This window comes from Nycticebus coucang, chromosome 23 (assembly GCF_027406575.1).
Source record: "Nycticebus coucang isolate mNycCou1 chromosome 23, mNycCou1.pri, whole genome shotgun sequence".
Classification (NCBI taxonomy): domain Eukaryota; kingdom Metazoa; phylum Chordata; class Mammalia; order Primates; family Lorisidae; genus Nycticebus; species Nycticebus coucang.
In genome coordinates, this window is record NC_069802.1 from 11,145,917 (window position 1) to 11,172,568 (window position 26,652).

At 42.4% G+C, this 26,652-nt stretch overlaps 2 protein-coding genes across 8 annotated transcripts in view; one reads left to right on the forward strand and one right to left on the reverse strand.

The window, feature by feature from the left end:
• ATP8A1 (ATPase phospholipid transporting 8A1) overlaps positions 1 to 13,081 on the forward strand; it is a 274,837-nt gene extending 261,756 nt beyond the window's left edge. For all 7 annotated transcript variants that reach the window (XM_053577693.1, XM_053577692.1, XM_053577687.1 and 4 more), the window contains 2 exons: positions 6,559 to 6,650; positions 8,201 to 13,081. In XM_053577693.1, the coding sequence (XP_053433668.1) occupies positions 6,559 to 6,650; positions 8,201 to 8,298 (190 nt within the window). In that variant the 3' untranslated portion in view covers positions 8,299 to 13,081. The remainder of the gene's footprint in view (positions 1 to 6,558; positions 6,651 to 8,200) is intronic.
• A 3,850-nt stretch (positions 13,082 to 16,931) lies between these two features.
• Positions 16,932 to 24,568, reverse strand: SHISA3 (shisa family member 3). The gene is made up of 2 exons (XM_053578100.1): positions 24,292 to 24,568; positions 16,932 to 21,661 (listed from the first exon to the last, which is right to left on the reverse strand). The coding sequence occupies exons 1-2, from the start codon at positions 24,566 to 24,568 to the stop codon at positions 21,222 to 21,224; spliced, it is 717 nt and encodes a 238-aa protein (XP_053434075.1). The 3' UTR covers positions 16,932 to 21,221.
• Between the last annotated feature and the right edge of the window lie 2,084 nt (positions 24,569 to 26,652).

The window sequence follows — 26,652 nt, forward strand, 5'->3', positions numbered from 1 at the left end:
TTTCTTTTTTTTTTTTTATTATTATTATTTTTTTTTATTGTTGGGGATTGACTGTGTTCAAGGGAATTTCAAATTTACCTTTTACTAGTGGTTGAAAGTAAGTGGGAAAACTTGTATTTATCAACTAACATGAAGCTGGCAGTGTCACTGACAAGGAATCTGTCACTTTCTAAGCTGTTGGCCTTACCCAAGGTGTTCAAGGCGACTGAGCCTCAATTTCCTCACTCATAAAAAGGACACTATCATACCTACCTAGCTGTGAGAATTGAATACTGTAGCATAGTACCTGGTCCTTAATGAGATTAAATAAATGGTAGTTACAAATATTATTGAGTTGTTAAACTGAAAGGGAAGAAGACTTTTAGCTTAAAACAGTACGAAATAGAATACAGTGTAATCATAATCATTGTTTGCCATAGGACAACCTGCCCTGTAATTACTTTTGTGGTTCAGTAGTTATTAGGAACCACCCTGAATACACAGCAGAACCTCCGTAGGGTGACCACCCAAGGGACTGTAACAAACTGGCCAACATGGGAGGTGGCCAACATAAGGAACTAGGCCTGATGTACTGATAAGTGCATGTGGGTGTGTCTAGTCTATGAAAATTAGGACAAATTAAGGAGGTGATCAATGCAGGGGAGGTGGTTTACTGTGGAGGTTCTGTTGTATATCATATATCAAGTGAGTTAAGTTTCCGAGTTCTCTTCCTCACCACCACCACCACCCCCACGAAAAACAAAGTTAAAAACTAAATGAACTCACTAAATTTACAAAGCATTGTAAAAAAGAAATTAAAATCAGTTGAAAACAGTCCATAATACAATGTAATCATGAAGTTAGAACCAAGAATTTGTTTTGTTCCCTGTTTCGTCATACTTAAGTGAGCTAAACTTTTGTCTTAAAACCCAAGAAATATTGGTGTGTGTCACCTTACCCTGATGCACGTTGTGACCCAATTTGACACATTGGAGTCAGGTACCAGACTGGAGACCCAATCTGAGACGCTGGCCTCAGCGCTCACTCCCCCTCGCGAGGCCCCGGGGACACGTCACACACCAGCGTGTTCCTCTCCTGAAAATCCCGGCACTGCCACTTGTTGAGCACTTACTACATGCCAGGCACTTGCTTGCATTTTATATCTACTGTCTCCTCCAGTCCCTGTGCCAACCTATATAGATGCATTACCTCCATTTTTCCAGAAGAGGAAACCGGAGCATTACGAGATGAAGTTCCCAAGGTTGTGAGTAAGAGAACCAGGCCTGGAGTCCAGGCCAGTTATTTCCAGACCTCCTGCTCCCAACCATTTGCTATTCCCCAGATAGGTGTAGCAGCAAAAACAGCTATTGCTAACTTGGCAGAGCACTTAACCCCTCTGACTCAGTGCCGGTGTGTATAGGATAGGAAGGAGAACACCTATGTTCTCCCTCCACCATCTAAAAACTTGCCTTCAGGCCCAGCGCAGTATAATCCCAGCACTCTGGGAGGCTGAAGCAGGTGGACTGCCCGGAGCTCACAGGTTCAAGACCACCCTGAGCAAAATTAAGACCCTATCTCTAAAAATAGCCAGGTATTGTGGTGGGCACCTGTAGTCTTAGCTACTTGGGATGCTGAGACAAAGAATTGCTTGCGCCCAAGAGTTGGAGGTTGTTGTGAGCTATGATGCCATGGCACTCTACTGAAGGTGACAAAGTGAGGCTCTGTCTATACAATACAATACAAAATCTTGCTTTCGGAATTAATAAAATAAAATAAAAACTTGCCTTCAGGATTTGTTGTAGGAAACCACCTACAATGAGTTCCGCCTCCCAAATAGTTCATCCCTTCATCTTTCTTTGTGGTGGTACAATGGATGTGATAAGAGCTCTAGCTCGTGAAATTGTGGATAAAGCCATTTACTCACAGTTATTAGAGAAAGGCCCCACGGAATACTGCTAGTATCTTTAGGAATAAATTTCTCAGATTTTTATAAGCATGTTAATAAAAGTTACATTAAGGCCCTTCACATGTTACTTTGGTTGCCTGGTTTGCAGAGCAGTGACACTGACAATTCATAAATCAGCCCAAACCGTGAGCTCAGGCAATCCAGCCGCCTCGCCCTCCCAGAGTGCTAGGATTACAGACATGAGCCACCATGCCCGGCCCCCTTACTTGAAGTTTTAAAATAAAGGATTACAGGCACTGTGGGCTCATTGGAGACAGGGCGGGGGTTCTTTTAGTGTCATTTTTAGTGTGTGTGAAATAATACTTTTACAGACTGGCCTATGTAATAATGAGGCATAATTTTCTATATTTCTAACAATAGACATTAGCCAACACATCATCAGCAATTACTAAATAGAATTTTAGGCTGGACTCAGAAGCTCGCCCCTGTAACCCTGGCACTCTGGGAGGCCAAGGTACACAGATCTCCTGAGCTCAGGAGTTCAAGACCAGTCTAAACAAGAGCGAGACCCCGTCTTTACTAAAAATAGAAAAATAAGCCAAGCATTGTGGTGAGCACCTGCAGCCTCAGTACTTGAGAGGCTGAGGCAGGATGATCACTTGAGCTCAGGAGTTTAAGCTTACTGTGAACTAGGCTGAGGCCATGGCACTCTAGCCTGGACAACAGAGTAAGACTGTTTCAAAAAAAGAAAGAAAGAAAAATTTTAGCCTGCGATTTTCAGGTCATTTCTCAATGGTTTTTTCAGCATCACTGTCTGGCCAACAGCCTCAGAAAGAAGGGAAGAGGATAGGGGACGAGGCACGGGGATGGTGCTCTCTGTAACCTTTCTTTGTGCTCTTTATCTTAGTGGAAAGAAATTTTAACATTGCCCTTGAACCATTAGAAATTAAATTTCTCTGTTTCTACACTAGACTTTATCTCAGTGTTACCTAACCCTACCGAGGGCTGAGGATGGAGAGTTATGCACATATCAAATCATCTCCCTCAGCCTACTTTCTTCATGGTGATAATGGTTGTGTCCAACATTGGTAAAGAAGAGTGACAGGGTGGCCAGGCGTGCTGGTGGTGGTGTGCACCTATAGTCCTATCTGCTTGGGAGGCTGAGGCAGGGCCAGGCAAACAGCTCGAGCCCAAGAGTTCAAAGGTTACAGTGAGCTGTGGTCATGCTACTGTACCAGCCTGGGTGACAGAACATTACTCCATCTGGAGAAAAACAAAAGTAAAGTGACAAAATAATGAAATGTTATTGCCCCCAAAGCAGAAATGAAGCCTACTATATCATTTGTCCCCTTCCACAGCCACTACCTAGTACAGGATGGCTGTCACTAAACATTCCACAAACGAGTGGTTATTTACTTTCTGGACATTCATTTTAATGAGTCAACCAAAATAGCCTACTAACCCAATATATAGACAAAGGCAAACTTAACCACTCTTCGAAGATCACTGGACATTCCTTAAGATAATGCATTCCAGAAGTGTAAATGGATTTATACCAACACTAACATTTTTTAGTATTTCTAAGTGAAACACAATTTTTTTTATTTTTTTTTAATTGAGATAGAGTCTTACTTTGTCACCCTTAGTAGAGTACTGTGACATCACAGCTCACAGCAACCTCAAACTCTTGGGCTCAAGTGATTCTCTTGCCTCAGCCTATAGCTGGGACCACAAGCGCTGGGCCATTTTTTTGCTTGCATTTGTTGTCTAGCAGGCCCAGGCTGGGCTCGAACCTGCCACTTTCAGTGTTTGTGGCTGGTGCCCTACTCACTGAGCTATAGGCAGGGAGCCTGAAACCCAATTTTAAATACAGTATCTTTCCACTTACCTCCCAGGAAGATCTAAGTGGCAACATTTTAGTAGGTTTGGAAAGAAGGTAACAATGTTTAAGTGGTAGTTGTGTAATAAACAAACTCAGAATTTGCATAGCTTGGTATGAAAATGAAAGACCATAGAAGATGGAGTAAAACTGCTAGCCAGGACTTGTGAATAAGATGCGGTTAGCAGAAAGTATCTCCGTCGGTTTTTGTTTTTTTTTTTTTTGGTCTTCTCACACTGTCTTTAGCTGTTCAACAAAAGGGCAACTTCTAGTATGATTATCGTATATTTTATAACGTGATGCAGTAGTCATATTAGTATTCAGAAACATTAGTAGCAGAGAGTGGCATAAATTTTGAAATGATGATAGTTCCCGAAGGTGGGATAAAACAACTCACCATCACTTATTACGCATTTGGCCCCCTCCGGTGAATGGCATTTATATTCTGGAGGAAGGACTCTTGGCTGTACAAGGGCTAAAGCAAGAAACTCAAAGTAGTCAACGAAAACCAAAACAACAACAAAACCCTAATAGTTTTCTCAATAAAGAGGTAAAATAAGGGCTTATAAATTAAAACTCATGTGCAGCCCCAGGCCTCACGCTAAGGCTGAATAGAGACCAGTGCATCCAAGTGATCTTTACAAAGTGTCTTTGGTCTTGTGATGATCTCTGTTCTGATTGATGTTTTTATAATAAATTCCTCGGGACATGGAGGATAAGGGTGTGAGGGACCTGCAGTTGCTGAGTGCTTTGTACGCGTCAGTCTCGGTGCTGACAACTCCCTGACAGTCTGCCTGGGAGTTAAGTAGCATCCTCCTGGAATATATATGAAATGACAGAGCTTATCTACCGTGACCCGGCTAATAAATAGCAGACTCAGAATTAAACCAAAGTCGGACTCCAAAGCTCTTTTCTGAGCAACCTGCTACTTTCACAAGAGACTTTCTTATTGCTTTTTTTTTTTTTAACAGCAGACATTAACTTGGTGTAATACCCGAGCAAGAGCCTAATATGAACCATTATGGAACCAAATGACATTGTATGTTTCAAGTGTCACAATGTGAAAGATAAAATTCTCATCCGTGCCTTCTTCACAGTTTAGTGTTGAAATGCTGAAGTATCAGGCACTTGCGCTTGGGAAGGCCAGCCTGAAATCTGGAAAATGGATTTGGGGAAGGAAGAAGCTGCACGGCGATACCCTGCCCTCCTTTCCGTCCCCTGCAGTCAGTTCAGTTTTAAACACCAGAGATTTCCCAGCGCCCCATCCGCAAAGCTCTGCTAACAAAATCAGACCACCTGCTGCTAAAGCTGCCTGACTTCCTCAAAGCAGTTACATATTTTAGCATCCCTCTGGGTCCCAGGGACTGTAATGTTAGATCATTTAAAAGAGCAGAGTAAGAAAAGTGACTCTGTAAAAAAAGGGCCCCTTCCCATTCCTCGTTATCTGTTTATTTCACTGACAAAAGCAAGTTTTACAACTATTTGCAGAACGGCTGGAGTTTCAGCTTAATTAATTCTCTTGCCTTGATGTAGCTAATTCCCAATGACAATAAAATATGTCTTAAGAGTGCCAGTTAACACCCTATGACCTTAAAATATGTGTGGAAGATTACCACAAACGTCAACATTTCTAAATATTTTTCTTTCAGTTTTGGCCTAGATGTTTGTGTAAATCATTTACACAATGACTTCATTTTTGCAAAAGATTCTTTTTTTTTTAATAGATGATAAAGATTGTTCCATTTCAAGGTCTCAAATTTTTTTTTGGCAAAATGCAGAACATAACTTACAGCGATTTAACTAAAGCTTTACGGTGGGAGAAACACAAGATGGAAAATTTTCAGCTGAGTTGGTTCCAGTTATTAAAACGAAATTGCATAAACATTTTGCTGCAACGAATGTGGCTTATTTATATCCTTTAATATCAAAGCAAAATTCTATAAATCAACCAATGAAGAAATGGTATGACTGGGAAGACTGATGGTGTTTATCAGTGCATTTTAGAATTATTACTCGAATTGATTTATCCAACAAATATTTGCGTCCCTACTGGGCGAAGCACTGTTCTGTGTGCAGTTGGGAGGTGCCTTTAGAAGTTGCATAATTGCCTGGATTCGTATCTGCGGAGAAGATTATTCCAGACATTCATTGAAAAATTAACACTTTCCTTGTATCTTACCTAGCATAATTGTTTTCTGAAAATAGTTGGTTTGAAAGTGAAATTAAGGAACACATTTTATACCGTATCGGAGTGGTAATGGGGTTTTTCTAATTAAAAAGGCAATGAAATTTCTTCTTTGAGTAATTTTAGTTAATATTTAGTTTCATTAATATTTTTAACTAAAAAATAGTTTGTGCCAAATATGCATACAGTATGAAAAAGATACAGTAATAATTTTTTTTAATTCTAAGAATACCATGCAAAGATTATATGTAGTAAGTTAACCAAGGCAAGAGAATAACCCTACTGATGATTTGATAATTTTTTAAATTATGTTGTACAGGTTCTGGGTCACCATTTGACTTAGATATAACTAGGGGATGAGGAATCTTTCTTTTTACTAAGAGGAGGATTACTGGGAACAAAACTAGGGGGTGGAAATGGCCTCAACAGTGTCTGTCTAAATACTCGAAATCTCATGTGCTGTTTGAGAAAATGGGGGCAAGAAATCTCCAGGCTGCAGATTTCTCAAGCAACCTTTTGTTTAAGTCTCCCTCTGTTTGGTGGTCCTGTGCATGTACGGGGTCTCCGCCGAGCTGATAATTCATTTCACACGTTTGCACCTGCTCACAGCCTCACCGAGAGGGCTCAGCTGCTCAAGAACGTCTTTAAGAAGAACCACGTGAATTTGTACAGATCGGAATCACTGCAACAAAACCTGCTCCGTAAGTTTGAGTTCTTATTTTACGTAAATCCTCTGCCATTATTGTGTCACAGCATTTTATCAGAGTGGTATTTCAGCTGTAAGGATATTAACAAATTCTGCATATTTACAGCATGGGATGTGAATAACAATGGTTAGAGGATCCATTGGTCACAGCCATCTTGCTTTGACAGAGGAGGTGGAGAGCATTTTAAAATCTTCCTGTTTTACTTATAGAAAAACAAGGAGTATTTCCACATTCCTTGCTTCCTTAAATCTTACCGCCCCCCCAAATAAAATAAATCTTAACTCTTAAAAGCTTCCTCTGTATTATCTTTTCTACTTGAATAACTTTGCAAGAAACTTTCAGCTTTCCTACAGCTCAAGGAAACGTATATTTTCCCTTTCAAAAATATTTATGAATATTTGGAATTGTAAGAAATTATTGGGTATTGTGCCCTCTTAACATTTCAAGGATCTAAAGAAGCATATAAAATATAAAGCCCTGTAGTAAATTTATTTGAGTAATATATCTTTTGTTTCCTGTTGCTTCTGCATATAATTTATTTCCATTTTTACCTCCTCAAGTTTAATGCTTTTGCTCCTTATACTTCAAGAGGCCTTTTCTAACAATGTGAGCCCCCTGGGAGTCATTCCTCATGCCCACACCCCCTCCAACCTTGTTTGGGCGTCAGTGAGTTCATCTGTAGATGCTGAGAGACAGGCAGAGTAGCCTCTCAAGGAAAGAGACCACTTTTCCACCATTAGATGTATTTATCTTTTCCTCCTCACATTTTTTAATCAACAAATATTAATTGTATATATTTATTGGGTACAAGGTGATGTTTTGATAGACTATACAGTCGGCCCTTAGCATCTGTGGGTTCAGTCTCTGTGGATTCAACCAACTGCAGATGACAGATATTCAGGAAAAAAATATTTTTCACAAATTTTCTAAAAGCAAAACTTGAACTTGCTGTGTACCGAGTGCTGCACTGAATCAACCCAAATGAACTGATGTGTACCATCATATTGGGTATCATAAGTAATCTAGAAATGATTTAAAATATATAGGAGGATGTGTGTTGTTATATGCAAATTCTGTGCCATGTTATCTGTGAATTTGGGTATTTAAGGGGGTCCTGGAACCAGCCCCCGACAAATACCATAGCGTGATTGGATCAAGCTAACCTTCCATATTCATCACCTCACCTACCTACGTATCATTTTTCTCTTCCCTCACATCCTCCTGAACTATATGGAAATACCTGTTCCCATTTAATTAAACTCCCTCACCCCTTTCCCACAGAAGTGGCAAAGCAAAAATTCAGAGGGTTGGAGTTGAGATTGAGGGCGATTGAGGATGCCTGCTCAGTCTCTGGAGAGCAGAATCCCACTCTTTATGTTGTGATTACATCTTTCCCAGCCATTGAACATTAGTGTCTTCATGCTTTTGAAGATGGGACAGCTGCATTAATTCCCCAAGCTAGAAAGCCAATACTCAAAGCTCCGAGAGGCAGTCATTTCCAGTGCCTTTGTGATGATGGTTTCTGTTTTATCGTTGATTTACAGATGGGTATGCTTTCTCTCAAGACGAAAATGGAATTGTTTCCCAGTCTGAAGTGATTCGAGCATATGACACCACAAAACAGAGGCCCGATGAATGGTGATCAGGGAAGGGATGAGAGGCCGGCCTTGCTACGTCTCCAAGGAGAGCCACCAGATTGTCACCACAATCTCTGACCAGTTCCAGTCTGGTCCACAGAGAAAAGGGGTGGATCTGAGCTCATCTCGAGGATGGACATTCGGATCCATGTATATGTAGACATAAGCACTGTGCAACCTTACTGTAACACCATCTCTTTCAGATTTTTAAAAGTGTTTGTTAAGTCTTTGTAAACAGAAATTGAAAATGACCTTGTACCTTGCAAGAATGCTTTCTTAAAATCAGAATAGGTCAGTATTCTTAATGTCATTGCTTTGCGGCTGTAACTGACTGACTATCAGTTTATCAGCAACAGGACAAGGTGACCAACCACTGAACAGCCCTCAAATGGCATTAAGTGAAAGGGACTTTTTGATATCCAAACTTAGATTTCAGGATATGCTGAAACAAACCAGCATTCTTTAGGGACTGACTCAACTTACTGAGCATCATTTCTAAACAAGGCATTATTAAGTGTGTGTGTCAAAAATTGTCTTGGTCAATGTTTGCCAAAGAAGTTCAGGAAGTGTATTTCTAGTTCAGTAGTCATTTGCCCAGAAATTTAAGAGAAAGTTACCGCCAGCTGTGCTGTAATATCTGCATGCTTGACTCTTCCAACAATGTGATTTACAACAATGAACATTTCAAGGCATTTGCTACTAAAATCTGTGATGTTGCACCCTTGGCCTTACAAATGCTTCTTTATTACTGGTCTTCTTTATGTGTTAAACTTAGAGGACACGAGTGTTAAATGTGACTCTGTCCTTATGATACTGATTTTTTTTCATTGTTATTTATGTTTCAGTCACTTTGAATTTCAGAGGAAGCTTCATTATCATTTAGATTTTTTCTCCCAAACTCTGGCTTGTGCTGTCCACTGAGTGATGTCAATTTGTCTTAAAATATTCCCTGTTAAGAAAAATACACTTACATATTAATGTGGAATTTCGAGGCTTCTGTTAAGATGTTTGGAATAATACATCAGATAAATGCATGGGCTTTTGTGATGTACATAAGCTCAGCTTTTGTTTAACTGTGTCTTGGTTCTGTCTTTTCCCCCTAGAGAGGCTTGCTGTCTTATGTAACACACCTGTCATTACGACCAAAAATTACCTATACTGAAGACTGAAAATTACTTCACAGTTTACTCATCAAATGGGTCCCAAAATAAGCCACAGACTACTTATTGGGACAAATAAACGGTACATTTTCCCCATTTAAAAAATATTTCTTTTACACGAGCCTGTAACTTTACAGTTGAAGGATGCTTTTCATCACAAGTAGGTTTCACTAATGTGTTTTGAAATGTATGTTCAGCTTAATTATTTTCAGCATTTCCAAGACATCTCCCAAAAATGCCTTTTGCTACCAACAATAAATGATGAAGGGGCTGTTTGAAAACCACAACCAGTTTTCTAACTATTTTTTTAAAACGCTTTCATTTAAAAAAAAAGGAAAGAAAAGGAATTCTAGTTTTCACACACACTTCAGAGATGGAAGCAAACTATTTGCCTTTTACTCAAAAGCCAGTTTGCCTTTAAGCGAATTCCCAGCAAAACAGGGAGAACTTCCTCTTTAAAAAAGGTCAACTGATAGCCGGGTGTTGTGGCGGGCGCCTATGGTCCCAGCTACTCGGGAGGCTGAGGCAGGAGAATCGCTGAAGCCCAGGAGTTGGAGGTTGCTGTGAGCTGTGTGATGCCATGACACTCTACCGAGGGCCATAAAGTGAGACTCTGTCTCTACAAAAAAAAAAGTCAACTGAGAAGAGAGGTGATCTTTCAAATCATCATCCCTCAAGTTTAATAATCTCACATTCTTTTCATCCTTTTTCTCAATCTGGATTTAAAATTAAGCATTTTCTTCCCTGTATTTATGACTATTTTGTCACCAGTAGGCCTCCCCATTTTCTACAAATAAGAGGTTATAACACTTCACATAATTCTAACCCCAAAGTAATAAGCTGTTTACAGACTTTATTTCCTAAACCCTTCCTGTATGGGGTTCAGATCAAGAGAATCATGAATCAGAAACATCTGGGAAGATCACAGGTGTAAGAGTCTGAGATCATCTTTCAAATTCTGAAGTCACAGACTTGACCTGTCTACTGAATCGCTATTCACAGAGGCTCTTCATGGGCGTCCTGGTGGCAGGGGTTGAGGTCAAACCACACAAAAAAATGAGAAAGCAAGACTGTGGTGTTTCTTTCAAGTAACGCTTTATGGCAGTCACACAGCAGAGCTGTTTCCATTTGCTCCCTCTTCATCATGGTCTCCTTCTGCAAAATGTGAATAGAAAAATCATGAACATAATAGAACTGAATTTTCTGACTTAAGAAAAACTAACAGTTTTAGTTTTTATCTTGAAATATAAATTATTTCGGTGGAGTTCTTCAACATAAGAATACTCAGAGTTAATAATTTAACATACAACAACATGATCAGAAATATGACGAATGTAGGCCTTTTTGTGCCACAGTCCTGTTTTTAAATTACTGGCATTGAGTCGATCTCTTTACTTCTTACATGGGGTAGGATGCAGTGAGGGGGACAAGACCTCCCTGGTAAAACTTAAAATGTCACATTGCAAGTGCAGTGACTTTATAATGTTAACTTAAATGGAAAAACACTCTGATTGTTTAACCTTAATGGGAAAAAAGTCGCGTGGCTTACCAGGATCACAATAAATAGTAGAAGTGACTTTCAACGTGTGTTTTTTGAAATAAAAGACACATACTCGTCATTGAAAAGTTCCTTATAGGGACTCTGGCAAATGCTAACACGGTTGCTTTATGATGTTTACAATTCAGAAAATGCTATTTATAGGAGAAAATCCTCATTTGTTTAGCATTGAAAAGCTAAGAGTTGCTTCTTTAATGTTGAATAGTACACAGATGCGTTGAGCATGGACTTTCTAAATATTTTATATATTCATATTAAAAATATATTGGGGTCTCACACCCAGAAAGATGCTATATTGTAGAAATTACTAGCAAGAAAACAGTGTTTCTCAGGAATGTAGTGAATTTCAAATGTATGTACTTAACCCTCCTCCACCCGCACTCTCTCCTGTAACGTGAGGCTGGTTTAGTGTTGCTAACTTAATGGAAAACTTTTTCTAAGCAAGTTGGGTGAGCGTGCACTCCACTAAATAATGTTGGCCATTTCCATCCCTTGTATGGTCAGTACGTGGAATCAATGATTCCTTTTAGTTTCCAGAAGGGAAAATAAATTACAGAAATCAGTCAGCATTTCTTCTGATCATTAAATTTTCTATTTTAATTTTGCAATTCAGCATTCTAACTAGCCGATATGAAAGTTACGTGATAATCTGTGCTACACTGTGTGTATAACACCTAGAACCTGTCATTTAAAATGCTTATTCAGGAAATGAATGCTAGTTTGAAAAGTAATAGATTGTATTAGTTGTGGTTTTTAAATTATTTCTGCCTATGTTATAATTATTATAAAACAAAAAAATTAGTGTTTATTTGAATACGGTTGCCCTTTGATAGTTCCTGATTTTAAAACACATTTAATTAAATAAATCTATCACCTTATAAATAATTATCTACAAAATTTCCCAAAGAAATGCCCAGCCCGTTCACATGGCACAGACCAGGAATCTTTTTGTAAATTAAGCATGGTGAAGTTCAATGCCTAATAAATGCTTTTTGATGATGAACATTTCTATAATGCCTCATAAGATACCATAGTCAAATCTGTCTCACATTAAAATAACTGAATTTACTTGTGAAACTTGTTATATTTTGCTTCATTTTAATTAACCTTCAACAGTTATTCAAATGGAATGTAAGTTACATTTTGAAGGAAGGGAAATTTTTCCATTTTTCATTTTGATTTATTTTCTGTATGAGAGCAGCTGTGTTTTTGATAGTTTTATGGTTTGCATGAATTAATATTTAAAGTGATCCAGGCCAGCGCATGGCTATTGCTGTAAATCTTGATGTTTATTTCTGCCTTATAAAATTCTATCATGGCCTACCTGGAATTTAATATTCACTGGACAAATTAATTGGTCCACTGCACGACTTTTTTTAATAAGTAGATTATTTTACAAACACATTCGAACAAATTTAATTGAATCTTTTGTTTAGCTTGCCTCTAAGAACTTTTCTTACTAGAACTCACAAAACTTCTCAGCAAATAAATCTCCCTTAAGTAGGAAAAGGCTAGATTTCACGTTTGCTTACTTTGAATTAGCAGCAAGTTTCCATGGCTAAATTTGCCCTTGCAAAGATGTGAGCAGAATAACTTCAAAAATAATAAATATTTTTATGCTTCATGATTCTAGAATAGAAGCTGTAAAGGCAGCAAATACTGTTGGTTGTTTACTCTTCAAGCTTCATTTTTCACATTTTCAAGTTTATTGGGTTAAAAAAGGGAGGGCTGTCTTGGAAGGCAGCTACTATAGAAAACTGCAGTTTGCGTAAAAGATAAAGTGTATCTTTCAGCTCCCTAAAAACCCATTCCTGCTCAAACTGCTGTAGAAATTGTGAAGCTGCATGAGTGACAAGTATTGAATCTGTGGTTATAGTAGTTGTCTCAGGTTTATTTATCTTGGTGTTTGATGCACTGTGTTTTCTGAATAGTTATTCAAGTTCAGTAATGATCATTTCCATGCAGTGTTACCTGTCATTGGCATTTTGTGAATGTGCATGTTTTAAACTGCAGATTTTAAACATTTTGTCCTCTAATTGTTATTGAAAGTGAAATAAACTTTACCATTACATAAAGAGAATTGTTGACATTTTGATTGCTAGTTTTAGTAATTATACTGCTTTACAAAACTTCAAATCCATAGTAACTATGGTCTGTAAAGATATCCATTTTATAGCTTTTCTTAACATTTTGTTTACAACCCCAGTGACATAGAAACTATCCCTTCATTTAATCCAGTTAAACATGACATGGAGTGTATTAATGTTAGTTTGGTAAGAGGGGTAGTCTTTATAATTAACAATGATATTTTTTTATTTTCATATATACATGTGTTCATTAGGCTTCCACTTTTTGCCTTCACAAAATTAAAAAGGCTTAAACTTTAACAACAATAACAATGTTTAAGATAGGGAACCAGAAACAAAAATCTTGCAAAGAATGAACGAAGACAAAGATTTTTTAATATAAAATTACTATATTTTGACTCTATAGTCAGAAAAATCTTCTGGCTTTATATATTTTATTATTTCTTTTTTTTTTTTTTTTTTGAGACAGAGTCTTATTACTCTGTCCCCCTGAATAGAGTGCTGTGTCACAGCTCACGGCAATCTCAAACTCCTGGGCTCAGCTACCCAAGTAGCTGGGACTACAGATGCCCGGGTAATTGGGGTTTTTTATTTGTTTGTTTGTTTGTTTGTTTTTTAGTAGAAACAGGGTCTCACTCTGCTCAGGCTAGTCTCCAACTCCTGAGCTCAGGCAATCCACCTACCTCAGCCTCTGAAAGAGCTAGGATCACAGGCAAGAGCCCCTGAGGTGCCCCCCCACGCACTGTTACATATTTTAAAACAGCTTGCAGATAAACAGCTCCACCTTTTCATGCAAAATAAATTTTTAAAATTTTCTAAAACCACCAAAAATTTTTTTTTATTTTTGCCCCCAGGGCTCTGCATCTGCCTAAGAGTAAATAAAACCATCACATTTTTTAAATTTGATGAGAAAGTGGCCAAGTTTTGCCAGTAACATTTGAAGGAAGAAAATAATAAAATTGAGCACATGGGACAAGAGAGTACAGAAACCCTCAGACATGAAAACAAAAGTTTTGTCAAAAAATAAGTATCCTGGGCAGTGCCTATGGCTCAAAGGAGTAGGGCGTGGGCCCCATATGCTGGAGGTGGACAGAAACTGCAAAAAAAAACTAAGTAAGTATCCTTTCGTCAAAGAGAAACAACTGTAGCTGTAGTTTGGTAAACTGGGAGAACAGGAATGGTTTGCAGACAGGCACAGGGGAAGCCATCTGAGGAAACTGGTTTTATTAGATGGAGACCATGCGCGCGCAGGTGTCTGGAGTCCCTCCTGCTCTCCCAGCCTTTCTGGGGAGTAATCGGGTGTGAGTCTTGATGGAAAATCACAGGAAAACATTACGGAAATGTCACTTCTGAATTGCAATAATTTTCACATTCAACTCCATCCCCTTTCAAATAAGCCAGCGGTTCTCAACCTGTAGGTCGTGACCCACAGGAACTGTATTAAAGGGTTGTGGCATTAGGAAGGTTGAGAACCAGTGCTTATTTAATAAGCAGTGTTTAGACTAACCCCGCAGTTCAAAATGACTTCTAATACCACCGGAAGGAAACAGCAAACTGGAAATACATTTCCATAAATTCAAGACATCATCCCCATTTAAAGCGTGTTGTGTTTTGTTTTTTATGTTAGGGCATCTCTAACCTAATGCTTCTATTTCAGTAACACAAAGCCACCTCACTTTTTTTTTTTTTTTTGCTAGGGTGGGGTTTGAACTCACCACCCCTATTATATGGGGCTGGCGTCCTACTCCTTGAGCCACAGGCACCGCCCAAAGCCACCTCACATTAATGAAGAAAGGTCTTCCTGACCTGGATAATTTCACAAGCAGGCTAATAAAAACTGTTGGAAAATATGAAATGCTACTTAACAATCAGTTTTTATTACTTTCAAGTGCCACCTGTGTTGCAATTCAAATAAGAATTCCCTGTCAGAATAATTTCGTTAATAACTGATGTTTCATTGCAAGTTTAAAATAACCATGTACATATAAAAATATGTTAGCAGTTTGTTCCCTTAGTAACTTAACATGCCCATAAATTCCTATTCTTCCTGAACATATACTAAATAAACTTTTTAGATCATACAAAGGTGAAATGATCCGAACCCAATGAATTATATCAAATTCCTTAGTTGTGACTACATATACTTTCAGGAAGCTTTTTGGTTATCCCATTTTAGAGAGAAAAAAATCTATGGACTGTAAATTCTCCATTCTGAGATGTAGCTAATAACACCCACAAATAACACTCAGGAAGAATGAGAAGGAATAATATCCATTTGAACAACTGAAAATAAATTTAAGCAAATTTACTATGTTAAGCATGTCTTCTCAAGCAGATGATAAAATAAATTTACAGCCCATGAAGTTCCCAACAGGGTGGGAGGGTTCCTACCCCAGCCAGTAACAGAAAGTTGGCCAGATGTCATAGAGGGCCATGGGTTATCAGGGACCAACTCTGTCACCCTGTGGGGCCATGTTCTCTGTTCTCTGCCCCTGCCCAACAGTGACAGCTGCCCTCCCACAGTACTTAGCCTTTCGTTTGTACTCCAGAGGATTTCCTCTGCTTTCTGTTATTCCTCCTTCATACAGCTCCCTCCCCACTAGTGATTAGAGACAGTGTCTGTGACTCTTACATCTCAAGACAAACTAAGCAGGAGGTACTATTAATATCTCTATTTTATAAATGGGAAAACTGAAACAGCGAACTTAAGGAAGTGTCCCAGAGTAGCTCTGCTTTCAAGTGACAGAGAACAAACCCAGGTGTATGGCTCCAAGATCCACACTAATCACCCTCTGGGGTCTCAGGTTTTTCCCACGTAAAGAGAGAAACGTTGATCATCTATGATTTCCATTCAGACTGTGTTGTATTCCACATTCTCACAATGTAGGCAAACTCTACTTGACCAGTACAATGTCCTGATGTCTATAGGGTATGTATATTTTGCAATTAATCATTTTTCCATTAATTTTCTGAAAAGTAGACTGGATTTTTTTTTTTCTGAGAAAATTAGGCCATGTCGGCCTAGTGTAAAGAATGTAGAGTTTCAAAGCAGACAGCCTGGGTTCACAGCGTGGCCCTGCAGACTGCCCGGGCTCACAGCGTGGCCCTGCAGACTGCCTGGGTTCACAGCATGGCCTTGCAGATTGCCCGGGTTCACATCATGGCCTTGCCCTTACGGCCTGTCTCTGGGCATGGCCTTGATTTCTTCGTCCACAAAGCAGACATGATAATAGTCTCTCCTTCAGTGTTGTAAAGATTCAGTGACTAATTCAGATAGTACTTGCGACACACATGGCGCTTAATAAATGTCACCCATTATTGGCATAACTACCTTTCAAAGTGTAGGACCTGTTTTTCCCAATAATCATGGTTTGAGGATGTTAGGACTTAAAAAATCTTTTTTTTTTTTTTGCAGTTTTTGGCTGGGGCTGGGTTTGAACCCGCCACCTCCGGCATATGGGGCTGGAGCCCTACTCCTTTGAGCCACAGGTAACTGCCTCAAAAAATCTTTTTAAAAGTAATAAAGACACAATCAGACAAGTTTCCACTGTATTTTGACAATGTGGCATGTCGCAATAAGCATCTTCCTGGATATTTCAAGTGATTCATTCAACCCTTTGTAATGAATCTTTGTAAAGTGTTAATTTCTCTAAATAAAGATATGATCAAGTCACCCAGTGAAGTCCCTCAAGACTCCCCTTGTGTTTGGTATCTGTCCAACCACATGGTGCTCAGGACCTCTGACCTGCCCCCGCTTCTCTTCTCTCCTCACTCTTCCTCTGGATTATTATTATTTTTTTTTTTTGAGACAGTCTCAAGCTGTCATCCTGGGTAGAGTGCTGTAGCATCATAGCTCACTGCAACTTCCAACTCTTGGACTCAAATGATCCTCTTGCCTCAGTTTTTTTATTTTTAGTAGAGACGGGGTCTCACTTTTTGCTCAGGATGGTCTCGAACCTGTGAGCTCAAGCTATCCACCTGCCTCAGTCTCCCAGAGTGCTGGGATTACAGGCATGAGCCACTGCGCCCAGCTGTTCCTCTGGATTTTTACACATTCCTTGTTCTTTCAGGTTCAGGGCTGCTTCCATGCCAGTCTTCAAAGTCTTTACTCTGCCTGTTCCTCTCCCCTAATCAAGCCGTGAGCTCCTAGAAAGCAGAAAAGATAATGTGCTTCTTCTAGAAAGCACCTGTAACATTTCACCACAAGAATTCGCTGTCATGCTGGCGCCCATAGTAAATAGTGGCTCCTGGAGTCAGAACGGCATTTTATTCATCTTTTATTCATCCAAAGCCCCACCCACAGTGGTGTTCAACAAAGGCTTGTTAAACAGCACAAGATCTAGAAATCTGCCACAGGATAGCCTTACCACCCCAGGAATGTAAACACTAATATCACCAGCTCCCTGGCTTTCAGAGAGAAAGTCAAAGACATGTGCTACATGTCACCAAGTACTTGGACATGAGATTTGATTCAGCATCACTGAAGCTGTATTACAATGAGATACACAGTATCTCCCTAATTTTAAACAGCTTATGGCCAGTTAACTTGATGAATCAGGGCATCTTTCTAAAGAAGGGACATTTGCAAAAGTAAGCACTCAATGAATTCTTAGCATTCGTCTGCCTGATGGACATAAACTGCTCTCCAAAGGGAAAGCACTAGAGAAACGCAACAAACTAGATGGTTTTCAGTGGCAGCAGTTCAGCTCTCTAGAGGATATGTGGAATTGGGTGGGTGTCTTTGGCATCAGAAGGTTTGGGGGTGGAGGCTCGGCACCGGTAGGGCTCCAGCCACATACACCGGAGCTGGCAGGTTCGAACCCAGCCCGGGCCAGCCAAACAACAATGACAACTACAACCAAAAATAGCTGGGCATAAAAAAAAAAAATGGAAACCTAATTAACACATGTATATGTAAAAATAAAAAATAGCCAGGCGTGGTGGTAGACACCTGTAGTCCCAGCTACTTGGGAGGCTGAGGCAAGAGAATTGCTTAAGCCTAAGAGTTGGAGGTTGCTGTGAGCTGTGATGCCATAGCACTCTAGCAAGGGTGACATAGTGAGACTCTGTCTTAAAAAAAAAAAAGAAAGAAAGAAAGTTTGGGGGTGGGAGCAGGAGTGGGGCATTCATTGGTGAGAAATGCTACAATACATGGGCAGTCTGCACCAAAATATTTGATTTCCATCAGCAGGACTTTGGACTGTTCCTATTGATAGAAAACCACAATCCTATTTTACCTAGAAAGTATTATTTGCCTTAGTGGATGCTGAATTTTTCAGATATCCAACTACGGTGCAAATGAAGGGAAGATCAAATTTTGTTTTTCAAAAATCACAAACAGCAGCAGTGCAACCTGCATGGGACCAAATGAGAAGCTGTCCGATGGTAGTGATTCTGCAGAAGGGGTTAGCATCCACGTTTTTTGTTAAGTGTGCCTAAGCCAGTAGTTCTTAAGCTTCCTAATGCCCTGACCCTTTTTTTTTTTTTTTTTTTGGTTTTTGGCCGGGGCTGGGTTTGAACCCACCACCTCCGGCATATGGGACTGGCACCCTACTCCTTGAGCCACAGGCGCCGCCCTGCCCTGACCCTTTAATACAGTTCCTGTGGGTTGTGACCCACAGGTTGAGAACCGCTGGCTAAGCCATTAAATTTTGAAATAAGCTACTTTCCTCTTCTTTCCCCTGATTGCCACTAGGGCATTACATTGATTTTTTTAAAATTATGTTTGTAATGAGGTATATTAGCTATAAATTTCATTTTAGAACAGTTAAAGGGATGTCACAAAATATTTCTTCTAGAAGGAGCTCATTGGTTCTAACAGGGCTGAAAATGATTGCCTAGGAAACTGGGCCTTGTGCTTTTGAAATCTCAATAGATTGTCCACACAGAGGCATCAAAATCTCAGACACCAACTTGGATCTCTTTATGCATCTTAGCATGCATAAAACATAAAGCATGTCCGGGACAGCGCCTGTGGCTCAAAGGAGTAGGGCGCCAGCCCCATATACTGGAGGTGGCAGGTTCAAACCCAGCCCCGGCCAAAAACTGCAAAAAAAAAAACCATAAAGCATGTCAGCACGCCTGCTCCCACCCCCAAACCTTCTAATGCCTTACGAGCTATAGGACCTTAGGCAAGTTATTTCACTCTTCTATGCCTCAGTTTTCAAATCCGTAGAACAGGAATCATAAGATCTCCCTGCTGTTTATTTGAAGGGAGAAAGGAGCTAATACGTATAAACACTTAGACTAGTTCAGGTAAACAGCTCAGAAGAGGTTAAAGCTATCGCAAGGGCAGTATACACAGCAAACATGAATAAAACCAGTCTAATGATATAGAAGGATGTTCTAGAACACTGTTTTTCGACCTTTTTTATCTCACAGCACACTTGAACCTACAGTTAAACTTCAGTGGCACACTCGAAGTATCTTCATCAAAAAAAAAAGTATAAAAAGAATATACTTACTGTGCTTTCAACTTCTTTTGAAAATAATTTAATTGTAATGATCTTTAAAATTTTTCATAGCACACCCAAGATCCTCTTGTGCAGACTGCCTGGGTTCACAGCGTGGCCTTGCAGACTGGCCAGCGTGCCTCAGCACACCAGTTGAAAATCACTGTTCTAGAACATAAAAGATGTTCGTCTGTTGTACATTTAGCTCTTTCTTTCCTTAATTATTTTGAGCAGTTTGAGACACCTGGAAGACAAGTCGCTTTTAGATAGGAGAGAGCAGAACAGAAATCAGAGCCCGGCTGCTTTTAGGAAAAGGCGCCACATCTCTGGATGTGCTTCCTGGACCAGAAATCACAGAGGCCGAGCCCAGCAACACTTTTAGATCAGAAGTCTGCGTCTGACTAATTTAGAAAGGGACTACTAAGAGGGACATTTCAAATTATAAAGTGTGCGTTAAATAAAGACATCTCATAAAAATAAAGACTATTACAAAGGAGATAAAGTGAAGTACATTGATTTAAAATTTCACAAAGAGTTTAGAAAAACATGAAGCATTTTATTTATTCTTTTTTTTTTTTTTTTGGCCGGGCCGAGTTTGAACCTCCGGTACATGGGGCCGGCGCCCTACTCCTTTGAGCCACAGGCGCTGCCCCATTTTATTTATTCTAACCCAGCAGAATATATGCCCAAGTATGAAGCCATCGCCATGGAATTCTGTGACGCTTGACATATGTAATATTAGAGGATTATACCAATAGCTGGATTTTGAACTCCACAGTTATTATTAACATAAAAATTACAGTGTGACTATGAAACAATTAGTATAGTCAATGTGGTAAATACATTAAATTACAACTCTTTACATTTATACACAACTCATTTTACAAATAAATGTTTTCAGACCCAACTGTCCAGCTTCAGTCAAAACAATAAATGTTGCAGAACAAAAAGTCTGCAATAAATACTCCCTCAGGTAGATGGGGGAAATGATTTTTCCATAGAATCTGTGTTGCAATGAATCAGTATGTATTTAAACTCCTCATGTGGTTATTGAAACCTTGTATTCTAGAAAAAAAAACTCTTCTATTTTAAACAAAATTTAGTTATTAATTTATGTAAATGTTCTAATTATGCTAATATTATTTAGGATTATGTTACTCCCAAAATCATAAATACGTTGTTCACTGCCTCCTCAAATTTACATAATAGTTAATTTTAAGTGAACCTTGGATAATTACAATTAGGTATTTTTCTTTGCTTATTTATTTCTATGACACTCAATAAACATCTTTTTCTTTGCTTATTTATTTCTATGACACTCAATAAACATCGTGAAGAACGAACACATGGCCCTTTTCTAAAATTGTCCACTAAAACATTTTAGTCAATTTGCAACTTTAAAGTCAAATCGCTGTGTATTTTGAATAAAAGTAGCATAAATTGAAAGGTTGTCATCACCATGTTTAACAAAACCAAAAAATCAATTCTCTAACTCAGCCATCTGTGATTGGAGCCAGGAATACTAAGATTAGAAAGTGCCATGTTTCCTAGTATGGTCCTTCCTCCATGACACTGATCTGTACAAGGGGAATTTTCTGAGGGACGCAGGTGGTGATGGCAGCTTCACCTCTCTGCCATTCTACTACATGGTAGATTCATGGCCATGGTCTGTCAACTGGAATTGAAGTCTGAACAGCTCTTCCCGGGCAGTGGGGGCTCCTGCTGGAGGGGGTAAGCAAAATATTGGGGTGACACCAGGAAACCAGATGGCTGAGCCAGGTGGATTGGGTGGCCTGTGGTATAAGGTGGGGGCGGTGAGGGCGACAGGCAGCCTGGCTCAGCCCTGGTGAAGGAAAACCTGCGGATGGAACCACCCGTGGAGCTGGAGCTGGTGGCCGTGCTGGACTGCCGGGAAGGCGCCCTGGGGCTGGTGGAGGTCAGGATCATGGGCAGAGTCTCTGTCTGATAGCTGCGGAGCGAGAAGCGGATGGGCTGCTGTGAAGGCTCCTTGGGTCTCAAACAGGTGCAACAATAAATAGCCACTACAGAGCCCAGGATGATGAAGGCGATGAAGATGGAGCCAACAATCAGGAAGGGGACGTAGACAGGCTCTAAAAAGCAAAAACACACAAAGAGATGCTCGGATGAAGGGCTCCCAGACCCTGAGCTCTGCGTGAGCAGCTGAGAGGCGGGAGGTTCGGTATTACCACTGTCATCAGCTCAACTGTTCAGAGCTTGTTACCGGGAACCTCCGAAGTGCAAACGGTGATGACAGAGTATTCTCGCCCCGCCTAGCAGGGAGGAAGCAAACTGATACTGTAGCCTCTGTTAGCAATTAGCCCTCACATTGCACATCTGGAAATCAGAACAGAACAGAATCTATCTCCTGTTCACCCATGGGAGGGAAAGGGTGACTTTTGGAGGTTACTATAACTCTGGGTTTAAATGCAGGTTTCAGCAGTTGTATCATGGTGGGGCGGCCGGGATTCTGATCCCTCTCTTAGCCTGACAATTCATCTTCCAACCAAGAGTCTCTAATCTAAGCAAAGAGAACCAGGCCTGTTGAATGAGACTCCCAGGATTTTACAAGACTCTAGAAAGAACAAGAATGTATAGTGGGCCCCAATTTCCTGTGACTCCTACTGTACCTCCACTGTCGGCTCTAGGCAGCTTCTGTCCAGAAATGATTTGGGATGCCTTCTCCCTATTCCCATGCCCACCTCTGTCTCTCAACTCTCACCCAAGGTCTGGGAAGGTCAGGCGGAACATTAGACGGATTATGGTCTTGGGGTTTGCAGCCCAGACTTTCTATAAGAACATCCATCAGACAGAATGAACTTCAGTTTTCTATTCTCTCTACAAGGCAGACATAAAATTTCCCTCCCCAGAGGCATCCCCAGGGCAGCTCTCCCCTCTCTGCCCTGGAGAGCCACACAGGGGTGGTGCTTCCAGCTTAGAGGCAGAAAAAGAAAAGCTGCATGACCAAGGCCCTACTGTGTGCCTGGCTCCTGCTCATTCATCATCTGATTCAAGTCTCAGGGACATCCTGTGAGATGGGCGTGACAAGCTCCGTTTTCCAGATGTGGGAATGTATCAGAGAGTTTTTTTATTTTCCCAGAAACAGCCAGGAGTGACAGTAACTGTCAACCATCTGTGAGTGCCCCCCTATAATTCAGTGCGCCCCCCCTCCCCGTTTTGGCCAGCACCAGCAAAAGGCCACGCAAAGAGAAATGGCCAGCTGTTCCCCAGGACTCTGTCCCTAACTCCACAATCTAACTCTTTTGAGAGCTGTACGCCTATTTAGAATTGAGAAGATGCGGGACACCAATTTGCCCAAGGTTACATCTCAGGCCAGTGACAGAGCCACTGATCCTGAGCGTGGAGCCGGACCCCTCCCGCGCAAAGTCCCGGCTGCAGCCAGGGCAGTTAACACTGCTCTGCTGAGGTGAGGCTGAGCCAAGTGAAGCCTAAAAAAGGAGTCTTTAGAGCGGCGTCTGCGGCTCAGTGAGTAGGGCGCCGGTCCCATATGCCGGAGGTGGTGGGTTCAAACCCAGCCCCGGTCAGAAAAAAACCACACACACAAAAAAAGAGTCTCTATTTTTCTAACAAGCCAGGACAGCCTAAGAGTTCCCTACTTCCACTAGGCGTCTTTTCTCCAAAAACTATTTCTCAAATCCTACAAATTCTACATTGGAAATTTTGACCCCCAGCACTGAATCTCTCTAAGTCTAATGGTGTGTTAATGAAAAGTGGAGCCTCCTTTCCCTGGGTCACCAGTTTGTGGGAGGGGACTTCCGGGCACCTTTAAAGATCTCTCCAGCCTCTCCTCGCCTTTCCTGGGGACCTTCCTTTTCCGGCCCCAGACTTGGGCTCTGGAGTCCGGGGTGTCACCCGCTCCCAATTCTGCCAGCTTCTCCGATTTCCGGGTCGTAAAACCATTGCCTGGAGCTCTGAAGGGTTTCCCCGATGTTCTGATTCAGGTGGAAAACTTTTTTTTAAGGCGTAAATTTCCTCTGCTGGGGTCTTGGGTCGTGATTTATTCCGCTCTGAAGTGAGCGGAAATTTGACCCGTGTTTTCGGATGTGAGAATAAGGGGCGGGGGACACTCCCCCAATCCGCCCCCTACTGCCCTCACGACCCTGGTTTCTGAATCTCCACCTCCAAGACCTGGGCATTTCTGAAAGGCGTGACAAAGGGGGTGGGGGCGGAGAGGGTAATTCGAAGCAGAGAAACCAAAAGAAGCGGGAGAATGGGGCAGCGGCTTAGAAACGTACCGAAAGACACAAAATCCCAGAAATGTGGGTAGTTTCTTAGCCTTGCGGGGCTGCAGATGAGCGCACGACAGAGTCGCATCCCCCGCCATCGGTACTTCCCTAAGCTGCCGAAGTGACCACGGCGTGATAGGAGCGGCGGGGTCGGTGTTTGCCCTGGCGCTGCCCCGACCGCCCTTCTCTGGGAGCTCCAGCTGTCTTCCCTAAGCCACCAGGTGCAAGTCCCACGCTCCTCGCTGTCCCTAACAAACTTTCTCTTGGGCCGACTTGTCCCGGAGACAGTCTGTGGTGGGAAGAGGGACTGCAAAGGAAAAGTAACTTCTGACCTGAAACGCGACCACTCTCCGCTCCCTGAACCCCCCACCCGGCTGCGCCCACTTGGCGCTGACCGGGGAAAGCCTGGGGCGCCCTCCCGCGCGCGCACCCAGCGCAGCGGGCGAGAGGTCTGCCCTCCAAGTCCCCCGACTTACGCGCAGTGATCCCGGGGTGCTCCAGCTCTCCGCGGTCGTTGGTGCAGCCTCCCTGCTCCAGCCTGGCGTCTGCCGCAGCACAGCAGTAGCGGAGCGCGCAGGAGCCGCAGCAGATGGTGGCGTCCAGCGTGTCGAAGTCCTCTGGGCACTGGAAGCCCTCGTGGTAGTTGCCCTGCACGTCTACCCAGCCGTGGCAATACTCTCCCGACTGCTGGGCGCTCGCCGGGCCCCAGCGCAGCCAGACCAGGAGGACGCAAAGCGCCAGCAGCACCCCCATCGCCTCTGGGCGCCGGGAAGGGGTCGCGGCTGGAGAGCGGAGGGCTGAGCTGGGGCTCCCAGCGCGCAGCGATTCCGCCGCTCCGGCAGCCGAAGCTACTCCCTTGTGGGTTAACAGGGACCGGGGAGACGACAGGGGCTGCGCTGCCGACTCCGCAGGCCAAGGGTCAGCATGATGCGCAGGGGTGAGTGGCGAGAGCCCGCGGGAGGCGCCGGCCGAGGCTGCCGCTGCAGCGCTTGGCTCGGTTCATAAGGCTCCTGGCGGCAGGGGCGCGCGGAATCCTTGGCCACCTCCCGCCCCACTCCTCACGGGAGGCATCGCACGCGGGGCTGCCACGCCAGGGCCTCACAGCGCCCCAAATTTGGCGGTCGCTGGGTCCGGAGAGGAGCCCGAAGAAAGAATAATTTGTTCCCCACGCGCGCGTACCTAGGGCTGGCAGCGGCTCTTTCCCGACCCAGCTTTCACGCAAGCAGGAGTCTGCCTGGCCGCGGCCAAGTGCAAACCGCCTCCTGTTGCTGACAGCTCTGCCTGCAAGGAAGGCGTCCTTTAAAAAGGAAGAGGGCGGAGGAGACCGTGAGGGTTCAGAGAGAGTCCGCCCTCCCGGGTCGCGCTGCTGGAGCTAATCACCGCGGGCGCAGCGCCGGCCCCCGGGTCTGCTGCGCCTTCTGGTTCGCGCGCCTTCCTCCGCCTCTCCCCGGCCACCCCCGCCCCTCCCGCTCCCCCAGGACTTGACTCTAAACCTGAAGGGATGAGGCCCTCCCCCCAACACACACACACACACACACACACACACACACACACACACACACACACACACACACACACACACACACTCCCCGACTCCCGCACAGCCCAGAAAACTCCGCAGAGTGAGATCCAGGGCTGCGGGTTCCTGCTTCCATCCACGCGCGTTGGCGCGCTCGGGGAGACCCTGGTTTTACATTGTATGGATTTAACAAAAAATAAGCGCGATGACTGAAGTTTGTGGATCTGTCTTCTGTTGCACAGACCTGAACTTGTTCCAGAAACACCGGTTCTAAAGGATGGGACCAATAGCATGGTCTGTCGGGGGCGCGAACATTTGCCCCTGGCTTCTCAGATACGTTTCCGCTTTTTCTGGAACAGCCGGTGTTCCGAAGTGCACGCGCGCTCGCGCTCGCGCTCTCTCCCCTCAACCTGCGCGCCGCGGGGTGAAGAACCGCCAGGCACCTCCAGCTCGCAAAACCTCAAAAGAGCACGCCTCCTCCGTTCACGCCCGCAAAGGAAATAAAAGAACAAAATTAATGATAATTGAGCAGATCTGAACTTCTGTTCGGGCAAAGAAACACATTTATTTAAATGATGGGTCCCCTGGGGGCTGTTTTCAGGGGCACTGCGCCTTGAGCGGCCTAAGTGCCTTATGAAACTGGTGTTATGTGAAACCCGGCTAAACTTCAGCGTTTGTTTTTACTGCATCCTGAACTTCCCCTCATCGTTTACTGGTGTGCGAGTATGTTCCATGACTCTCGGCCTATTTGTCAAACACGCTGCCTACCCGTGTCACTGATTTAGATGTTGGCACCTCGAGGGAAACGGAAGGAACAAAGTGTTCTGAGGACCGGGATCCAAGGGCATGGTCAAAAGCATTTATCCCACCCGCAGCCTTCTGAGGATCTGAACCGGTTCTAGAGAAACTTCGGCAGGTTATGCAGTTTAACTCTGCATAAAACAATTTCTTTTTTAAAAATCTAAGTTAAAGGACCTTCCAAATGTAAAGATTTTAGTAATTGGGATTATGATTTAGTTATGTGACTATAAAAATAAATATCCAACATTTCACATGCTAAGTGGGACTGTGCAAAAATTTCACTTTATTGCTTTCCTAGAAATAGATATTTCTTGGGACAATAATAAAATAATTAAGTAAAACTGGATTAATTTGGAACTTTTACCAATAAACAATGGGACAATTTTTTCTTGACTTAAACAAGTTAATTTAACCATGAGAGAGAAATTGTTTCAGCAGAAATTTCTCAAGCACTGGGTTTTTATTTACAAAAAAAAAAAAAAAAAAGGCGGCACCTGTGGCTCAAGGAGTAGGGCGC

Bases quoted from the DNA above. Each gene is read 5' to 3' on its own strand.
- SHISA3 (XM_053578100.1), bottom strand. From the start codon at position 24,568: ATGGGGGTGCTGCTGGCGCTTTGCGTCCTCCTGGTCTGGCTGCGCTGG. The intron at 21,662-24,291 runs GTAAGTCGGGGG...TTTGCTTTTTAG, and splicing joins GCACCCCGGGATCACTGCGC to AGCCTGTCTACGTCCCCTTC.